The following is a 19,584-nucleotide window of genomic DNA, read 5'->3' on the forward strand; positions in this document are numbered from 1 at the left end:
TGGGCTGGAATGGCATAAGGCAAGAAAGAGCTCAAGTGCTTGGAAACACAGCCTTCCTCCAAGGAGGGAAATACCTTCTGCATGGACTAGAAAAGAGGAGGTTTTATGATGCAAAATGCACCCAAACCTGTGATGATGATAGTCAAAAAAAGAGGAAAAATAAGGGGAGGGTTGAGAGGAAGAGACCCTTCTTGTTTAAAGTCCTTGATTTGTGAAGGAAGAAACAGAAAATATGGAAAAATCTTTAGTTTGGAGTGCCAGGGAGGGCAGCTACTCATGACAGAAGTAGCTGTGTGGGAAAAATCACTGACAGACCAGAAACCTTCAGGAGTACCCAAATCATAAAGAACTCCCCCTAGTCTCTGTCCAAGTAAGTAAAGAAATAAGCTTATTAATTAATCAAGGAAACCACAATTTGGAGGAGCTTTAGGGCTTTAAAAAAATAGCATAAATTATTGATCTGGTGAAAAAAAAAATCTTTAAAATAGTAATAATTGTGTTAGTTCTTCTGCAGTTTTATTCCAGCCTGGAAATGTGGCTATTACTTCTATATTTCAAACAGACATTTATAGAGTTTTAAACATAGAGGCCCCCACCTGTTGCTCCTGTGTTCTCAACCCTGCTTGTGTAAAAGGTCTCTCATCTCCCTCCCTGTCTGCTGTTGTTGGCCTCTTCAGCTCTTCCTCATATCTCAGGGAGCTGGAATCTCCCATTTCTCCATCATAGGTCTCATCATAGTAGTAAATGGCTTCAAGAATATCCTCATCAGTAGTGAACAATATTGTGTCCCCAAAGTGCTCTGGAGCTGAAGGCAACACGCAGAATTAAATGGAGAAATAACGCGAAAAGAAAATAAAAAATGAGAAAAATTATTTTTGGTCCTTCTTTGCATTTAATTTGCAGCAGTGTTAAAAGATAATATATGGCTAATTGATACTATGGCTATAAATAGTGTTTCACTCTCAAACTTATACTGCACAATGGAAAATTAGAGAATTCAGATGGAAAATTAGAGAATTTCATTCTCTAACACCCTTATGAAAACTCTTGTCAAAAGACCAGGATCTGCTCCTGAAGCTTTTGGGCTGTCCAGAAACTCTCTGGACAATTTCTCTAATGGTCACTCATTTCAATGGAAATTCCATTTCTCTGATGGAAATTCAATGGAAAATTAGAGAATTCACTAGAGAATTCAGTCCGATTTCAGATACACAGAAAAGAAAATAGGAAAAAAAGCTTTCCAATCACCTTTTCCAAAAGACCATGTATGTGAAAACAAGCAAAAAACTGCAACTTTGAAATTTCTAGTGCCTATCTGATGGGACTGAAACACAGACTGGTTGCTAAGACATGGTTAAAAATGGAGATTAGCTCCGTATGCTGCTAAAATCCCCAGTATCAGTGAAGAATGCATTAATGGGCTTTGCATTATGTTTTTAAATTAAACACCAGACAAAGTGCCAGCTTGCTTTGAAGTGGAAAATGATAACAAACAAGCTAAATGTATTTTGTCTGTATTATACTGCTGTTTCCACCAGGAAAATCAGAAATGATAGCCTACCTCCAGACAAGGTTCCTGAGGCTTTGGCAATCTCTCCTTTAAAGATGCACTGCTCATCCAGCACCATGATGATGTCTTTCACACCTCGGAAGGAGTGGATTCGGGATTTATTGTAATTCCAGATCCTAATCATGGCTACCTGACAGGAATCCACAAAGTCAATGAAGACAAAGTGAGCTTTTCCAGGGGTGAATGGTGCCAGCCAGAGGTGCATATCATCCTGGGTCCGATTCACCCCATCTATCAGGTTGGTTACTATCCTGGGATCGTTTCCATATGCTGGTAAAATATTTATGTCAGGGGGTTCAGCTGTTATTTTTGCAATCTGAACAGGCTCTCCTTTAGAACTGAAAATTTCAATTCCATTCAGACCAACATAGTGTCTGTCTCCCCACGTTGTTCGGATGTCTATCACCAAGTGCTGCCCATAAGGTAAAACTGGGATTTTAAAATCATTTCCATCCTGGATCTCCACAGAATTTTCTTCCTCTTGCTTCTTTGGTAGTGTTTGTAGTCCCTCTTTTCTCTGATGTTCTGCAGGCCGGTTGATTTTCTGCTGATGGAGGAACTCATCAAAAATATCCCCTTGAAAATCCATGTTCGAGATCCGACCACGGTGGGAATAATTAAATTTCACCAAGGAGTTCCAGGACTCCTGCAGAGTGTGTTCTTGCTCACTGCACCACTTCATTCTAGAGGTTGCTACGTCCTTGAGAGGAAAGTCTTCATCTGAAAACAACATTACAAAGGCATTTAATGAACAAACAGGGAGCAAACCACTCCAGCACTGACTCTGCAGAATGATGTCGTGTCCCTCACTGGGAAATTCTCTGACAGCAGCACTTTTATTCTGCATTTCTGTCACAAAGGCCACGTGTCCCAGTTTCCCTTCCCCACTCAAACACAATGAACAAAATCACTTTTACCTATGGAGGAGCAGAACTCCTGCTATGGTACAAACTGCAGCTTAGTTTGAAGCTGTGAATTCTTGCCTCAGCACTTAAAGAAATTGGGATTTTTGCTCAGTAATACTTCTTGTGTGGTTGTCACAAGATTTTAAATCTTGTGTTCATACAGCTGGAAATGGCTGAACTGGTTAATGTAAAGCATTACAGAGCAAAGCTGGTTCTTCCTCTCAAAATGAGCCACGGGTGTATAAAGAAAAGTGGTGGGAAAAGGAGTAGGTTCAGCAAGCAGGGAGGATGAGATGAGCATTGCATTCTAGGCAGACAATGTCCAAATATTTTTCCTATTTTTCAGCACGTGTGAGATGTAGAAAGAGAATAATTACAAGATATCCAGTGGGAATGCAACAATGGGAGGGCAACAAATCAGAGGGGCCCAGTGGGAGCAAAGCATCTTCTCCTTGTGGCTGCACTGGGGAACTGCTTCATTTCCATCTCAAAGCAATTAAGAGCAGATAATAACCAAGGTTTTCAATAAAGCAGTCACTCTTGTATTTTCTTCAAATAAATGAAGAAAAGGAAGTGGAGTACTGAAGAATTACAGGCCCGTGGGCCAGATTTTACTTCTGTACAGTGTCCTTGGGTGGATACTAAAGCAAATGGTTATCAAGAATAAATGCCAATTGCTGTGAAATGCAAAACAAAATTTTCCCAAAAGACTGCTTAAGACTAACTTTTAACTGTGTTTTTGGAAATACTGGAAAGAGACAATGTTGCTAATCTATCCATGGCAAATCACCACTTACAGTGGGGACACGTGAGATAAAATTAAGAATTTGAAAGCAGATGGGAAACTACCTGGAAAAGGGTTGTCTCCCAGAATGAAAGGCTGGAGACCAACCTGGCACTCCTGCTTACACCACAAGGAAAATGCAGACATGAAGAAAAGGCTCATATTTCAGAGAACATCAGACATTTTCAAGTCACTTTTTTGCTCACACCATTACCAAGAGGTGGATGATCCCCAGCAATGCATCCCAGAGCCTCACAATTCACCTGGACAAGGCACTGTACAAATATTTACCCCCAGAAAATGTCAAAGCTTGAAAATTTCAGGATGGGCAGAGTACAGAGGAGTATTTAACATCCACTGACTTTCCTAGTTTGGGAGGGTTTTTCCCTTTTCTTTTCAAACATGAAATACTTCCAACAGTCCAGAGGTTACAATCCTGAAGCCCCTCTAGGGCAGTGCAAGGGGAATTTAAAAGGTTTGTGAGCTACTTTAAAGAGTGGTAACAAGAGAAGTGGAGCTCTGAAAGGAAAGCAGAGGTGGCCCAAAAGTAGATACCAATGGCTGAGGGCTTACAGGGTGTGCCTTTTTTCTTTTAAGAATCTAAAATTCATTATTTATTAATGACACCTCAAACATCCAACTCCTCTGTGAGTTCAGGAGTGTCCTGAACAACCAATTCATCTTCTGATGGCCACACACAATTCCTCTCAAAACTTTAGAAAAGTCCATTTTGGGGCAAGACTACATAGAAAAAAACACCTTTCTTCTCCCTCTGTTGTGTTAATGTCTTTTTTTACTCCCTGCAGTTATAAACAGCAATCATATTTCCATGCTGCAATCACATGCTTCATTTCCCAAATCATTCTAAAAGCTCTCCTCTGTATCTGTTCCACTTGGTAATCAGCTTTCCTGAAAATGGATGATCAGAGCTGCAGTTTTCCAAGTGAGGTCTCACAAGTGCCTGTGTGGAGATATTGAGGTTTCCCAAGAACCCAAAATGCCTCTGCTGATCCATCCTGGGAGTGCACTGCTACAATCACTGCTCACACCAGCATTTCAGTCAATCTGCCATCAGCTACTCAACCGTGAGTCTTCTCTTCCTTGGTCATTTGCAATTGATGATTACTCAGCTTACAACTTAATTTTTGGTTATTAGTCCCCAGATGAGCCTGCAAGCATTTTACTGAATTGCATTCCATTGCTCCAGTCCTCAAGTTCATCGTTGTGTGCAGTTCTTCAATCTCCTTAACTCATAATAAACCAAATTATATGTTATTTGCAAATTTTATCAGCTTGCTCCCACCATTTCCTTTGCACATTAAACTGGTTATCAAAGAAAAATTGATGTTTTTATAGCAACATTAACTCAAGCCAAGCCTGTACGTGCTGTTACTAATTCCTGTTGTTCTTGTGAAGCATTTAGTGACCAAAGCCACGCTGTGACATCCACAGGAGCCTCTGAGCCTTCCCTTTGTCCCACCCTCCACTGCCCTTCTCCCAGCCCCAGGCCAATTAAAATCCAGCACTCTCAGGGAAACACTTCAAAGGTTTTCCTGTTGTTAAAGCTCTCTCAGCTCCATTTGAAGATGGCTTTACCCTGCACACACAGCAGAGAGAACAAAATCTGCTGGGTGGCTGCAGGGACTAAAACACATTGGGAGCTTTAAGAACCACAGGACAACCTGCTCTGAGCAAAATCACAAAAAATTTACATTGAAAAATTATAACCCTCGTCATGTAGTTGGCATTGAAATTCCTAATTTATCTCCATTTTCACAAGTGAACAGAACTTCTCAAGGTGGGGTTTATTTACAGTTTTCACAACATGAAGGTTTTCATGTAACAGATACTGTGAAATGTGTGAAACAGTAAAGGGGCTGCAGGGAGTGGGGTGGGTGAAGGGCAAGTGGCACCTGTTCCAAACTTCTCTGTTTTTCTCTTATTTGAAGTAGAACTTCAGATACACTGATGAAATTGCTGTTTTCTCCACAGAGGGTCAGACAAGGAAAAATTCAGACATTCTAAGTTTAGAAAGAACCATTTTACCTTTGTCTGAAAAAGCCCTGCACTACCTGCTGTAGAATTTGAACTGTCACTTCTTCATTTAGGTGAATTTGCTGTTCCTTGTCACCTTTACTTGCATGTAAACACCCAAATTCAATATACAGCAAGATACACTTTCATGTAAATTGTTTTGATGTTCAATCACCCCCAAAATTTCAATTTGTAGTTTTGTAACATCTTATTCCAATTCTCTGGGTCTCGTTGGCCTTGTATTAACTCTTCATTAGAGATAAGATACTGAATGCTGAAGGATTACAGAAGGCCAAGGAAGGGGCATGAAGGGTCCAAACCCCAGGAGTCAGAGTGACATGGCTTGAAACTGAAAATGGAAGACAAACATAGATCCCAAGCAATGGCAAGCTGGGTGAAAGAGAGCCAAAGTAGAACTTGTGGGTGAGAAATTCTACTTTTCTGTTATTTACACTTGTTAAAGACAAAAATATTATCTCATGCTCTGAAAATTTCCTAGCCATGGATTGCCAGATGTTGGGATAAAGGGGAACTTGGGAAGTTGCACAGTTCTCCTGCTGCTCCCTGGGGACACACAGCTGGATCCTGCCAGAGGCAGAACACAACTGCACAAAGCTGGATCCACCTCCAACAGGAGGTCTGGGGAAGGAGGACAAGAATAATCAACAGCACAGAGCAGACAACAGCTAAATTCATTAGAAAACTCTTCATAACTAAGCCAGATGTCTGAGGGAGAGGTTTATAAAATTATGAGTGGAGAAGAAAAATAAGGGTAATTTTCCATTTACTCTGAATAAATATATTGAGCATCTATTCTCACCAAAAAAGACACAAAGCTACTACACAAATAAACTCTGCAAATTTGGGATGTAATCTTCTTTATCTCTCTGCAGATTTTAATTGATATTAGCAAACATTTGCTGTCTACAGGACTGTCAATTTTTAGAATGCAATTTACTGAAATTTCATCTTCCAGCTGCTCCAAATAAATTAAAAGCCCCTAAATCAGAATGTAAATTTTTCTGAAGAGTGTTTCATATCAGGTGTAAGAGACAGACTGAGTATTCTCATGAGGAAAATATCACAAATAGCCAAACTAATATGCCCTGTCTAAACTTCCAGGTATCTCAAGAGGTCCCTTCCACCTAAAATGAGTTTGTGCCTTTACAAAATGGAGAACACATCAGCACTTGGACTCAGGTTGCTATTGTGACCTCTTACCTTTGAGAGCAGAATCATCTTCTCCAAGATTTGTAGTGTTTAATCCCAGCTTTTTACCACACATGACACTTCTCCTTCCACTCACAGGGTACTGCAAAGTGCAGCAGTTTTTGTTAGAAAAGGACTCCAAAATGTCCAAGTCCACATCAGCATCCTTTCTGGCCTGCGTTTGTGATTTCCCATCTCCAGTTGCATTTCTACTATTGGGTCTTGCCAGTTCAGGCCTCTGACATTTGACATCCTCATTTATCAGATCTGAGAAGTTTTTCAGGATTTCATCTGGCTGTGTTTGAAGTTTTGAGTTGAAATTCTGTTCTGTAGCAAGCCACAGAGGCTTCTGCCTACTGGGAGTGACTGGATTATTCTGTGTTACCTGGGAAGAGGACTGTAACCAAGAAGGAATTCCACCTGCAGAATCAGTCAGTTTTCTTCCTGTTAACCTTTCCATTTGCTCACTCAAACAAAGCTCATCATCAGAAGGAATGTGCTCTGGAACTGCTGCTTCCTCCTCTTTGGCATCTTTTATGCAAACTTGAGATGGAGGCACTTTTAGATCATCCTCTAACTGAGACAAATTTTTCTTTGTAAAGCTGATTGAGTTCATCTTAGGCTCAGGAAGATTTTCTTCTGGCAGAGCTGTCCAGTTCAGGGAAGCACTGTTTGATTCTGAGCATTTAAAAAGTAGCTCTGTTTTCTTGTCTGGACCTGCAGGTGCATTTCCTTCTTTCCTCTCAGCTGAGGGAGAGGCTGAGCTATCTTGCTTGTGATCTGTAAGGTCAATTGTGGTGTTCTGGTCAGCAAGGAGATCTCCAGAGCCTCTCTCTAATTCACCATCAAATACAAGGTTCTCATCAACATACAACTTCACCTTCTTTGCTCCAACATCAAGGTCCTACAAAAATAAAGGTATGAAGAATTCAGTCAAGCTTTCAAGCTTTAGATATCACAGCTCTGGGACTCTGACATTTGAACACTTAATCAATAGACAGATGAAAACAATTAAACCCTGTGTCAGTATGTGCTTTTGACTGCTCTTTAATCTAAAGCTGAAATGACTAAGAAACACTGTGTAATAGATAAGATTTTTTTTAAAGAACAGGAAACCCTGCTAGACACTGCTATCACATTGTCTGACAAGGTTTGATTATTTAGAAAAGCTTGAGGGAAAAAGCCCAGATTAAGTACAATTATATTTGATCGGGATATAAATTCCAGAGGCACATTTTGCTTTTCATCCCTAAGATTCACCACTTTCATGACACATTTCACAGTGAACAACCACCCAGATCAAAGCCACCAAAGTTAAAAAGAGTTACAGAGTTACAGAAATGCAGAGCTAGGAAAAAAAAATTCATCCAGTCCATCTCTTTCCACTGAAGAATATAAAATAACCTACACCATTGTGAGGAAATCTGGTTTTAAGAGTTTTCAACTAATCTGCCTTGATAGCCTATTCCAACACTTAACTAGCCTTTTAAACAGCAGGCCTTCATCTCAGACACAATTCTGCCACTCACAACTTTATCTCTATGTTCTCCTTCTCTGTGGCACTCACCAATACCTGATTTTTTTTATTCCATTGAAGTTAGAACTAATGTTCTTTCTATTCTCTTCACCATTTCAATATAACCTTTTCTCCCTCTTGACAAAAATACCATTATCTTCAAAGAAAATACAGAAGATGAGACACAATCCATCTCCATTCTGTTCTCTAACTTGTCCATCTCATGGAGTCTTTCAGAGACTCTCTGTTCTTTCCTTCTTTTTGTGAAAACTAAGAAGCTTTTTGTGAAAGTAAGAAGTTTCAGTTTCATCCCTCTTGCTCATTTCCAGCCTGTCAGTTCTCCTTGAATACTGATTTTCATTTTCCTCTGCTCCCAGACTAAACCAATCACTCCTTCCCTTCCAAGCATGAAAGCCTCTGGTTCTTCACTCCTGAACACACACTGTTTGAGCCTTACAAGTTTTCATAGCTTCCATCCTGCTGCCTTTCCAATAATAAAATGCAATATGGATGTACCCAGAGGAAAAGCAGAAGATGCAGACATGACAAGAAAGCTACAGGTGAGGGAGGGGAGTGGGTGCAGGAATGCAGGACGCATTCCTGATAGGAAAAAGATAACCTTCCCTGAGTTCCCAGTGAGCAGCTGTAAAACCAGTTTAATTGGCCATTATGGCCTGGCTGCCTGTGGAACTCCTGTAGGATCATAAAGTGCTGCATTTCTGTGCTGATGCAGTCAGCCATAAAACAGGATATTTTTTCCCCTTGAATGAGGACACTGCTAGATTGATCTAACTGGGGATCAGAACATTTCAATAATTACATCTGTTGAAAACTACCTGCATGGCTTTGCCTGGAATTATGATGGGGAAGAGAAAGACTATCAGGATGTCCCAGTAATGCTATTTTTAAAATTTTTATATGTCTAAACTGCCAATGTCGTCCTTAAATGCTAGAAATATTGAATATTCACAGTTGAATTTGGGATAACTGGAACATTTCTCCATAACATTCCAGCTCTATTGGTGTTAGGAATACCCAGCCCTTAGTTCTGCATTTTTACCTGGAAATAGGTATAAACTGAAGGGGACCACAAAAATACAGATGTACATTTGAAAAGTATTTGTCAATGTCATCTTTTTAAATTAAAATCAACTTCTAAAGAACAACATGTTTTGAAATGAATCCCACTGCACTTACCAGCAGGAGAGGAGGTCAGGTAGGCAAAGAAAACACTACAAAGTGAGATAATGGAGCTCATTCTCCCTGAAAAAGGGACAGTCAAGCCCAAAAAGGGGTCACTCACTTCAAAAATGCTTTTCCAGTCAGTGGGAGACTGTTCTCTGATGCTTTGGAATGCCTGGGATAGGTATTTTAGGAAGCAGAGAAGGTCTGAAGCGTATCAAGATGAAGCAGCCAGGTATTTCTGGGATAACAGAGACAGACTGGACTGGGGCAGGAATTCCAAGAGCTGACAGCTCAGAAGAGCTAATGAAAATCTGCACCAAAATCCTGAGCAGACTGAGCCTCAGGGAGGAAAAATCTGAACAGATCCCAGGAGACTCCAAGAACAAACATATGCAGGCACAAGACTAAGAACTGCTCTTTTTCATTCCCTCCCACCCCTCTTCTGAGTTTCCAGTTGCTTAGTGATCTGTTCTGGTGGAAAAGATTGACAGTTTAGCTTCCCCAGTACCACTGCTCAGCTCTCCTTAAGCGTGAGGAGGCTGGAAAAATCCCTTTCTCAGGAGTAATCCCACCCTGTAAACAACCACTCAATGCTTCAGCCAAGGCAGGGCTTTTCCTTGCTGCAAGAGTAATTAAAAGGGCACAATGTCTCAGAACAAACAAGTAGGTATGAGCATTGTCAGAAAGAAAAATGATTTTGTGAAAATAATTCTGGTTCCTTTGAATGTTCTTTCCCAGCTTGCACGCTCAGCCCTCCCAGGGTGTCTGCTGGGACAGTGCCTCCCAAGGAGAAAATGGGGATGGCATTTCTGGCCATTTCTGTGATATTTGTGCACAAAGGACAGAGCCTAAGACCAGAGGCACTTTTCTGAGAATTCCTCCTGGACAGAGGACCTGAAATTGCTTCTCTCTGACTTTTCAGAAAAGTGTGAAAAAGAAGCAGTAGAAAAGAAAGAAGTCCAGAACCAAAGAAAATACTTCTACAAAACTGACTGTGCTGGAAGAAAGCTGCTGCATCCTTACAGGAACCCCAGGGGTAATCCAGCACTGAAAAAAAAACCCCAAGAGAATGGACAGGAACATAGGCACAGAAGGAACAAACACAGGGAACCACCTGAAGAAGAGAATTATTCAACTAGAGAGCACCTAAACCTTAATGCATTTAGGTATTGATTCCATCCCCAGTTGTGTGAAGACATACAACACACATTAGACTGGATCTTTATAAAAAGTTTTAATAGCACCATTAACCATGCAATTTCAAGGCTGTATCAAGTACTTACAAAATATCTGACTGTTGCAGATAAATTTGAAAAAAGCTGGCTGCCCTTACACTTGTTCCCTTCCTGCAGACTAAAAACCACCTCCTTTTTTGGAGGTCTCATCTGAAGTAAATAAAGGCAAGATGGAGCATCCTCTGAGAGTTTCCTTGTAATTCAATGAATCAAGGAATCTATGACAATGATGTCATCTGACTTTTACAGCTTCCTTCAGACATATTTTTTTCTCCTTCCAGGCTCAAGTTCTGAAATTCAAATATACAAAAGTACCAGCCTGACTTATTTTTGGCCTATTTTTGGAAGCAGTACTTGGACATCTCTCACTTACGTGGTTTTTGAAGGAAAGAAGGCAGTTAGAATGATTCCCAAAATCCACACAGAAATCTGGCTCTGGGTTTACATTAGCAGGAAGAAAATTGTTCATTGTATTTTGGGGTTTTATACTTCTTAGACAAAACTTCCTCGTGACAAATTACAGACTAAGGCAGAACTGCTTTGTATTATTCTTTCATGTTAAGGATAATGAGACATTTCTTCAGGAAGGATAAACTGCTGCATTTCCACCAAAATCCATAGGATTATACTCCCAATGGATTTTACACGTTGCCTTATATCAGGTTATTAAAGAAGCAGAGCCTTGAAACACAGACAAACATTTCTGTGTGCGTCCTGCGTTCTATTCAGCAGGTTTGGTAACAAATCATACCATTACCTCCAAGAACAGCAGCCCTTTCGCACACTCTAATGATGATGGAACATCCTGTACGCCACATTTTAGTGAGAAAAGCTATTAAAATTCCAGGAAAAGAATTATAAATCATGTTGTAGTAAATTTGTTTTAAGCTGTCCCTTCCACGGCCATTTCCATATGTATAAATTACCATATGTGCTTATATAAGAACATGGATGAGAGCAAAACCAGAGGGATAAAGCTTCTTATTTATAATCCAGGACAGCAAATCCTCTTTGATCCAGTACCTGAGATTTTTTTTTCTTAACACTGCAGTGTACAAACAAGAATAATATTCATGGTGACATTCAAACACACAGACAAGAGACCATCTGCCATCTGCCATGATATGTCTCTCTTGTAACAGTAGATTACTGGTTTTATTATGAGCACACAGTAGTGGACTTTTTAATTGTCCCTGCCCAGGGAGCGGGGCTGGAACTGGATGATCTTTAAGGTCCTTCCAACCCAAACCATTTTATGATTCTCAATTAAGTGACAAACCCCAAACTGAGCAACAGTCAGCCTGTTTATATTTATAGACACCAGAAAACAGATATTTAAACACGTATTTATTTACATTGTGATTAAACAGCTGAAAGCCCAGAATACTGAGATGCACTTACCTTTGTATCTTTATTTCTCACCACACTAAAGGATTAATGACAGGACGTGCAAGCCTTTTATTAGGTCTTTAGTGATCTTTAATAGCTTTGAAAGCAAATGCTCATTGTGCCCACGAAAACATTATCACTACATTGTTAGCACTTACAATTAAGACAAAAGCAAATTTCACAGCAGACAGGGACACCTCACAGCTCCTGTTTTATTACAGGAAATTGTATCTACTTTTATTTCATGCTTTTAAAAAGAAGATCGCACTGAATTTCCCTAGGCAAGGCGAGAGCAAATATACAGAGGAGTTGAGAAAAGACTACTTAAAAGACTACTTACACTGGGAGTTGTTGTGTTGTAATTCCAAATCTTGATCTTGGATATACCAAAGTCACGTGAGCGGGTGGGATTGCGGATAACAAAGTAAAGTTGGACAGGTGGGTGGAAAGGGCACATCCAAAGGCAGCTTTCCTTGGGGAGCTAAAAACACAGACAAGCAGACTGTCACTAATGCTCCTTCTCCTGGAGCAGGTGTTTTAATTAACTCCCCACCCCCCCAGCAGCACAGGAGGCCATTAGAAAAGTAAAGGTTTCATAAAGTGTGCTACGTAAAGAGCAAAACCTCAGCCTCATTTCCCAAGAGTAAATCCCACTCTCCCGCCTGCCAGACAGCTCCCAACAAGCTGGCAATGAGCTAAAGGTCAGCTGCCTGCTGTCCCAGGGAGACATCTGCACGCTCAGAGCACAGGCAGAGCAAGCCCAGTTTATTTTTATCAAATTAATCAGCTTTGCTGGCACTCTGGGGGATCACTGAGCACAATGGACATTCTACAATCATTTTACAATTTCTTTTCTTCTGGTTCGTCCTCTAAGGAGGGGAATCTCAGAGAATTTTACTTTACTGCCTGCCTCTATATTAATCAGGATTTGCAGATACCCAGTTTCACTTACAGGTCTACTTCTCAGAGCTATACTGGAAATTTTCTAAGACATCACAGAATTCCCAATATGAATTTTGCATACAACTTTAAAATCAAGAGATTTTAAAGTACCAAGAAATGCCTAATTCTGGACATTTTTAAGAACTGCTACCTCTACATGTTCAGAATGTAAGAAAAGGATATGTGGCAGCTCAGAAAGAAGGAAGTTTCAGAATCAAAATGTTGAATATTGATATATTTGATGTCCGGTGTTACCCACATGCAGGTAACATACCAGTGACCTGAAAGCAGCAGATAAATTAGTTCCCCTCCTGTTCTCAGGGACACACTGTACACAGATACACACATATAGGATAACAGGCAGGCTTTTTCCACACCTTTCTCTCTGAAGTAAGCGTTTCTGTTTTTCCTGAAGGTGTTAACCACACAACTTTCCTCCCGAGTCCTCCAGCTGTGTGACTAACAATGGTAAGGACAGCACCCTGGAGCCTGCTCAGAGCCAGCATGAACAGATCCACTTCTCACCATGCTCCTCTCTCCATTTCTCCAGACTCTGATGGGTCTCTGCCCCAGAACCTCTCAAAAAGTTTGGGGAGACTGTTTCTGTTTAACACCAGTTTGGAGCACCAACAGCCATAAGAGTGCCAGACAGGTTCTATCCTTTCTACTTAAAAAGAATGAAGCCTCTTGACATCAAAGAAATGAAGGACAGCCTTCAAATCACTGTGAACCCAACTCCAGGGTCAACTTCAAAGCTGCACCATGTTTTTGAAGCCATAGTTTGAATAAGAACAGTTTAAAAACAATTTCCCAAGTGCAGACAACATCTGATAAGCAATCCATGTGCAGACCTCTCAAGGCAGGAGCTGAAACCCCAGAAATCAGTTCTGGTGTGTACTGAGAGCCAGAGGTGCCTTCACAGGAGGGTACCTGATTCAGCACCAAAATCACCTGCTCCTGCTTCTCACTGCCTTCTCTGTAAAATTGCACTGGATGTTCCAAAAAACAGAGATTTATCAGAGCCAGGATGTGTTGTGTCCTGAGTGAGAGGCAGCCATGGAGATCATTTTGTTCATCAGTGGAAACGACTGATAGGGCTGAGCTTACACAACCTCACAGGTGTTACAGTCCCCACGAGGGTGTCCAAGATCTGACACCAGAAATTCAAGGCACCTTGAAGGATCCATGCCAAAACTCAAGAGGCTGTGGAGGACTCTCATGTTTTATCTCAAAGAATGATGTCACATCTTTGCCTTCACAAGAGGTACTTGAGCCTGGGGTTATTGTCTTGGAGCTGAAAAATCTAACCCAAAAATTGAACCACCAGGGTGAACCTGGTATGTTTAGAAAAAGGAATTATATTTTTACTGGACCAAGGAAAAAGAGGAGAGTGGAAACCTTTAATCTTAAGATTTTGTGGGAGATTGGCACTGCTTCTTGTGGGACTGAAGGTGTAAATGATGGAGAGTAAAGGAAACCTCAAGCACTGTGAAGAGGAATGACACAGGTCTAAGGGCTCCCCATGGGGAAGAAACACCTTTGTTAGATACTTACCTGTCTTTGTTATCCTGAGCTTTTAAAGACCTCTATATGCATATAAGAACCAAAAAGGTTTGTAGAAAGCAATTTCAATAAAATACCTAATCTAAGACTTATTAAATATTATCACAGAATCCCAGAATGGTTTGGGTTGGAAGGAAACTTAAAAACCATCCAGTTCCAACCCCCTGCCATGGGCAGGGACACCTTCCACTATCCCAGGTTGCTCCTGGCCAAATTGGCTTTGGACACTTCCAGGGACCCAGGGGCAGCCACAGCTTCTCATGGCACCCTGTGCCAGGGCCTCACCATCCTCACAGTAAAGAATTCCTTCCCTATTATCTAATCTGAAAAGTTGAGAGCACCAGATATTCTGCCAGGAATATTTTTCTTTTACAGTACATCACAAAATAGAAGGAAGGAGGCAGTTTAAATGCTCTTCTTAAAAGTCTGCAAGGGTAATAAATAAACTAATAAAATAAAATCCCTCATCTTCAAGAAGAGTATTCTCAAAGACAAAAGTACACCTAAATGATCAAAGATGGAAGTGTTTTAACCATGGTAAAATGAGTTTTCCACACAATAAGTTTTTATTTCAAGTTTTTGTTCAGTTGAAAATGTTCATTGCTTGGAGATTGATTAATTTATTGGGTTTTTAATGCACCCTGAAGCTTTCCTGTACGATCTGAAATGTACACAAACTGGAAGTGCTGCTCTGCCTTCTGAAGGAATCTACAGTTCAGGCACCCATACCCACAGCCTAAGAGCAAATTCCCTGTCCTGGGATGCAGCCTCAAGAGAGGAGATTACAGAGTCACAAATCAAGGGAATATATTAATCAATGCAATATAAAACCTCATTTCTTAAGAATAATGAGATCTATAAATGGATGAGTAATTCTGAGAGTAACAGGTTCATAATGGCTTAATGAATGTATCACTACATAATTTATAAATATCTAGAGAGTCTAAGAGTCACTACTACAACTACTACTACCACACTACTACTGAGTGTCACCTGCCAGCCAGCCCAGCCTAAAAAGGAGAATGGGTATTTATGAGATCCCAACTACAATTTTCAAGAGACAGTAAGGAAGATGCTTGAAGTAAAAATATTTGGAAATAATATTCCATAAGGAGTGTCAACTAAATTTCAAAATGCTGCATCTTTGTCCTCTTTCAAATCTCATCTACCTTGAGAGCAGAAAAGCACCATTAGCATGAAATGAGCTGTAATTTATGTTTTTAATAGACTAAGTCCTTCAGTATCCTCATCCACTAAAATCATACTAATTTTTCACTAGAATCCTTGCTCTATAGGCCCATGAAAAATAGCACAGAGTGGATGTGCAGCACAAATGAAACTATGGCTGTATGAAAGGCTGTGGACATTTGCTAATTCTTTCACACCAGTCACTGTCTTTTGCCCATTTGCATTAGTGTTGGAGCACCTCATATCTCCTCATCTTACTATCTCACACAAGAGCCATGAAAGACTTTTACCTGCCATATATTTTTCTTAATCTCTTAGTCAAAGCTACCTACACAGTCTTATATTTTCATGATTCTTCCCTAGGTAAAAAGATAACAAGGGAACAAGAGAAAATAGGCACATTTTCTTTATAAATTTACTTAAATTTGTATTATCCAACTGAAAAAAATTAGAAGTGAAGCTCCTTTACCTTGAGACCACAAGGATTACTCCAGTTCTAAAACCAAGTTGTAACTGAATACCAACATCATGAACAGGAGAGCTGCTTTTGTTAATAAGAAGCAATATTTGCAGGGTTTTTTTAATTATCAGATAGTTGTTATGCAGTCAGGTTCAAAATGTTTCTGAACAAAAAACCTGGAGATAGAGTATTATGGGAATATTATAATGAGAGATTTGAACATCCAGCACTAAGCTGTCTTACATTTAAGTTGTTATTGACCAGGCAGCACAAATCCCCTGCGTTGTCAGCATTTCGAATGTCCACGTCATGAGGAGACACAAAGATCCTCTGGTTGTGCAAATCAAAGAATTCCACCTGGCTCAGGCCCACGTTTGTTGGATTCCCCCAGTTGGAAAGAAGTTCCATGGTCACATAAATGGCATCATGTACTTCCATGCTGGCTGTCATCTAGACCAAAATGAAATATGGTAAAAATAGCAGTGACCAATAAAATGTGAAAGAAAAGATTGTTCAGACTGCAAAACTGATGGGTCAGAGGCAAAAAGATTGCAAAGCCATGGCTATTTGGATGACATTCATCAATCATTTTGGGTTACACCAATTCTACCACCCATCAACACTGTTAAAAAGCCTGAAGAGAAGGCAACTAACTCTCTGCTCTTGGTCTGATTCCTTTGTCATTCTGATGAACAGTGATAAATTCTTTTTGCACCCTGCCATAGATTTACTACTTGATGTAGGGCAGAACTGAGGGATACAGCTCATTCAATGCACTTTTATTCAGTAACACTGGGAAGCACCAATTATGGTGCACATATGCACAAACCTTTTCTCTCCACATGGAATTTACTCCAGCTTTGTCACCAGCCAGGGATCTGTCACTGTCAAAGGTAGAGTGGCTCCCACGCTCCCCAAAGGCTTTCAGGAGTCTCTTCTTCTGTCTAAAACAACATATTCTGGGTTATTTCGTCATAATTCCTGCATTTTTAAGAAATAGTTGGTGCAGAGGTGAAGAGATGATAGGATGAACCCCACAGGAAAATGTACCCAAGACCAAATGACAACTTTTGCAGCATTCCACCTTGGATACACAGAGTTTGGTTAAAAAGCTGAGCTCCAGTTCCAGCTGGTTCTGAGGCAGTGTGAGAAGAGAATGCAGAGGTGATCTGAGGACCACAAAGTGAGATGTTGGCAGATCCTGCTCCACAGAAATTGGCCCAAGGCTGCACTGCCTGATTTGCCACTTGCACAGTGTCTCAAGCATTTGAAGATTACCAGGTGTAGTAATTGGACTGGTGGCATTCTAAAAAAATCTCTTTTAAAAAAGAAAGTTATCCTAAAGCAAATATATACAAACATATACCTGCTTCCAAAAGGGCAGAATCTCTCCACAGCTCTGGTGACTGTAGTCCTTGTCTGGCGTTTTTCTGGAGGTTCAGCCTTTACAGAAAGAACAGATGAAACAGAAAATGCCTCCTAAGTAAGAAAAAGATGAACATGTTCCATTCAGATTGTTCTCATCACACAGCATCAATCTGCATCTCTGGAACAAGTCAGAGCTTGGCCAGCTCATCTGTAACTCCGTACAAAGTTAAAGCACATTTCATGGAATTGGTCTGGATTTACAATGAAAGAGCTGAGCTTTGAGCTTCATCTTCTATGTGGAAGAAAACATAGAAGCAAACTCTGAGGACTAGAAAATACACACACACACATAAATACATATATAAATATATATATATAACCTCATTGTATACATTTGGTAGGATTCAGGGTTGGCCAAAGCTTTGGCACAGGTCTACTAGACTTTGTTCTCCAACATCATCAAGTCTTTTAAAATCACCAAACCCCTCAACTCTATTAGCATAAAACTCCCCAAACCCCTCAATTCTATTAGCATAAAACTTTTTTTTTTTTTAATAAAGAGCTATCACTAAGATACCTAAAAGAAAACAGAGGAAAAGTGCTGCATTCTTAAAATGCTATGGGGTCTTTCTCTGACTCTACTCAACTTTTTTGTTATTTTTTCTTGACTCCCTTGCTTATGACTTTTTAGTTGGTTTTAAACATGGTTTCTGGAGGTGAGATGAACACTCATTGGGGCAAAAAAGCCTCCCCAGCTCATCCTCAGTGAGATCCAGCAGTGTACAGGACAGATCTGCTCCAAAAGCAGAGCGTGCACTAACAGGGGGCAGTGTCCATGTTACAGAGTCCTGGAGGAAGGCAGGATTTATTGGGATGGAAATCACACTTTGCCTTGTTTCAGAAGCTTGCAGGATGAAAATGGCTCAAGTGGGCCTGCAGCTGTGCATCTGATTGTATAGACACATCATATGGCTGCTCTGCCAGTTGCTCAGCGATCCCTGAAATCAAGAGGGAGCTGTGGGATGCCATCCTGAGGAAGCAGATTAAAGGAAACAACCCTTTGGAAGAATAATACAAATTAAATTACACTTAGGGGGCATCACCATCCGTTCATACACAATCCTAGAGTGTAAGAGATTGTAATTCATGGGGGTTTTGCTAGTTGAACAAACAACTCTCTTTTTTTTTTGCCATACCTTTTGGGGGTTGGTGGCAACTGCTTGCCTTTGGTGATCTCCCTTCAAGAATTCATTCTCAATCTGCACTGCTTGAACAACAGCTGAAACAGAGAAGTCAGGATCCTTCTCACATATACTCTTCCTGGTTAGTGAAAGGGATGTTTCTGGTCGAGTTAAGGGCTCTGGGACCAAAAAAAAAGGGAAGACATACTCATTTTCCCAGGACATACAAGTACAGAACATTCCAACATCTGAAACTTCCCATTCAGTGACTGACAAAGGGCTTTGCAAGCATCTATAACCATCCCAAATGAAGCTGAATTCCCCCACTTTGGTTTTATGCTAAGATTCCAAGTCACATCTTCTTTAGGCAACAGTTAAAATAGCATCATAAGAGGAGGAAAACCAACAAATGAGAAACATAATTTTTATGCTTTTAGATTGCTTTGTTGTGGTATTTAGTGGAAATGCCTTGTAATAGTCCATTGAAAAGAAGTATATATAATTCAAGCACAGCAGGAATTTTTAATTGGGGTGTTCAGCTATTTTGGAGGAATCCCGAGAGACTTCAAGCAAAACAAGGGGAATCAGGAGTTGCTATTTTACAAGGCAAAATAAATGACCTTATCACTTAAGCAGTCATCACAATGCCCACACGAATCCCAATCTTCCCAAACTTCATGGAGAAACAGAAACATCACAGCCTAGAAACAGGTTTGAAAGAGAGGAAATCAAATTTAACAACAGATGATGTGAGATTGGACTAAAAGAGAAGCACAGTGGTTATATCTGAGGGCTTTAAAAGTCAAGGGAAGAGAAGAGACTGAAGTTGTACAGACATTTAGAGTGAGGGGAAATAACTGGAGTGCCAGGGTGCTCTCAGTGCTGTAGGGAGGGGAGTACAGTGCAAGTCACATGAAGTCCACCTTGAAAAGACAAGAAGTTCAGACTGAGCTGAGATTTGTGTGCATTCACTCCTTGCACATACACCCATGAAAACTTTCAACAAGCATCAATCATCTCTGCAAAAACAGGGATGGAATAAAGACCTGCTTATT

The 19,584-nt window shown here is 40.4% G+C and overlaps 1 protein-coding gene across 4 annotated transcripts in view; it reads right to left on the bottom strand.

Moving 5' to 3' along the window:
- The window catches only part of KATNIP (katanin interacting protein), a 56,313-nt gene that overhangs the window by 22,431 nt on the left and 14,298 nt on the right, over positions 1-19,584 (bottom strand). For all 4 annotated transcript variants that reach the window (XM_084216480.1, XM_084216482.1, XM_084216481.1 and 1 more), the window contains 8 exons: positions 18,545-18,708; positions 17,347-17,423; positions 16,810-16,924; positions 16,224-16,430; positions 12,168-12,308; positions 6,515-7,406; positions 1,562-2,290; positions 597-805 (listed from right to left, as the gene is read on the bottom strand). In XM_084216480.1, coding sequence (XP_084072606.1) covers positions 597-805; positions 1,562-2,290; positions 6,515-7,406; positions 12,168-12,308; positions 16,224-16,430; positions 16,810-16,924; positions 17,347-17,423; positions 18,545-18,708 — 2,534 coding nt within the window. The remainder of the gene's footprint in view (positions 1-596; positions 806-1,561; positions 2,291-6,514; positions 7,407-12,167; positions 12,309-16,223; positions 16,431-16,809; positions 16,925-17,346; positions 17,424-18,544; positions 18,709-19,584) is intronic.

This window comes from Fringilla coelebs (genome assembly GCF_963513975.1).
Source record: "Fringilla coelebs genome assembly, chromosome: 16".
NCBI classification, from domain to species: Eukaryota; Metazoa; Chordata; class Aves; order Passeriformes; family Fringillidae; genus Fringilla; species Fringilla coelebs.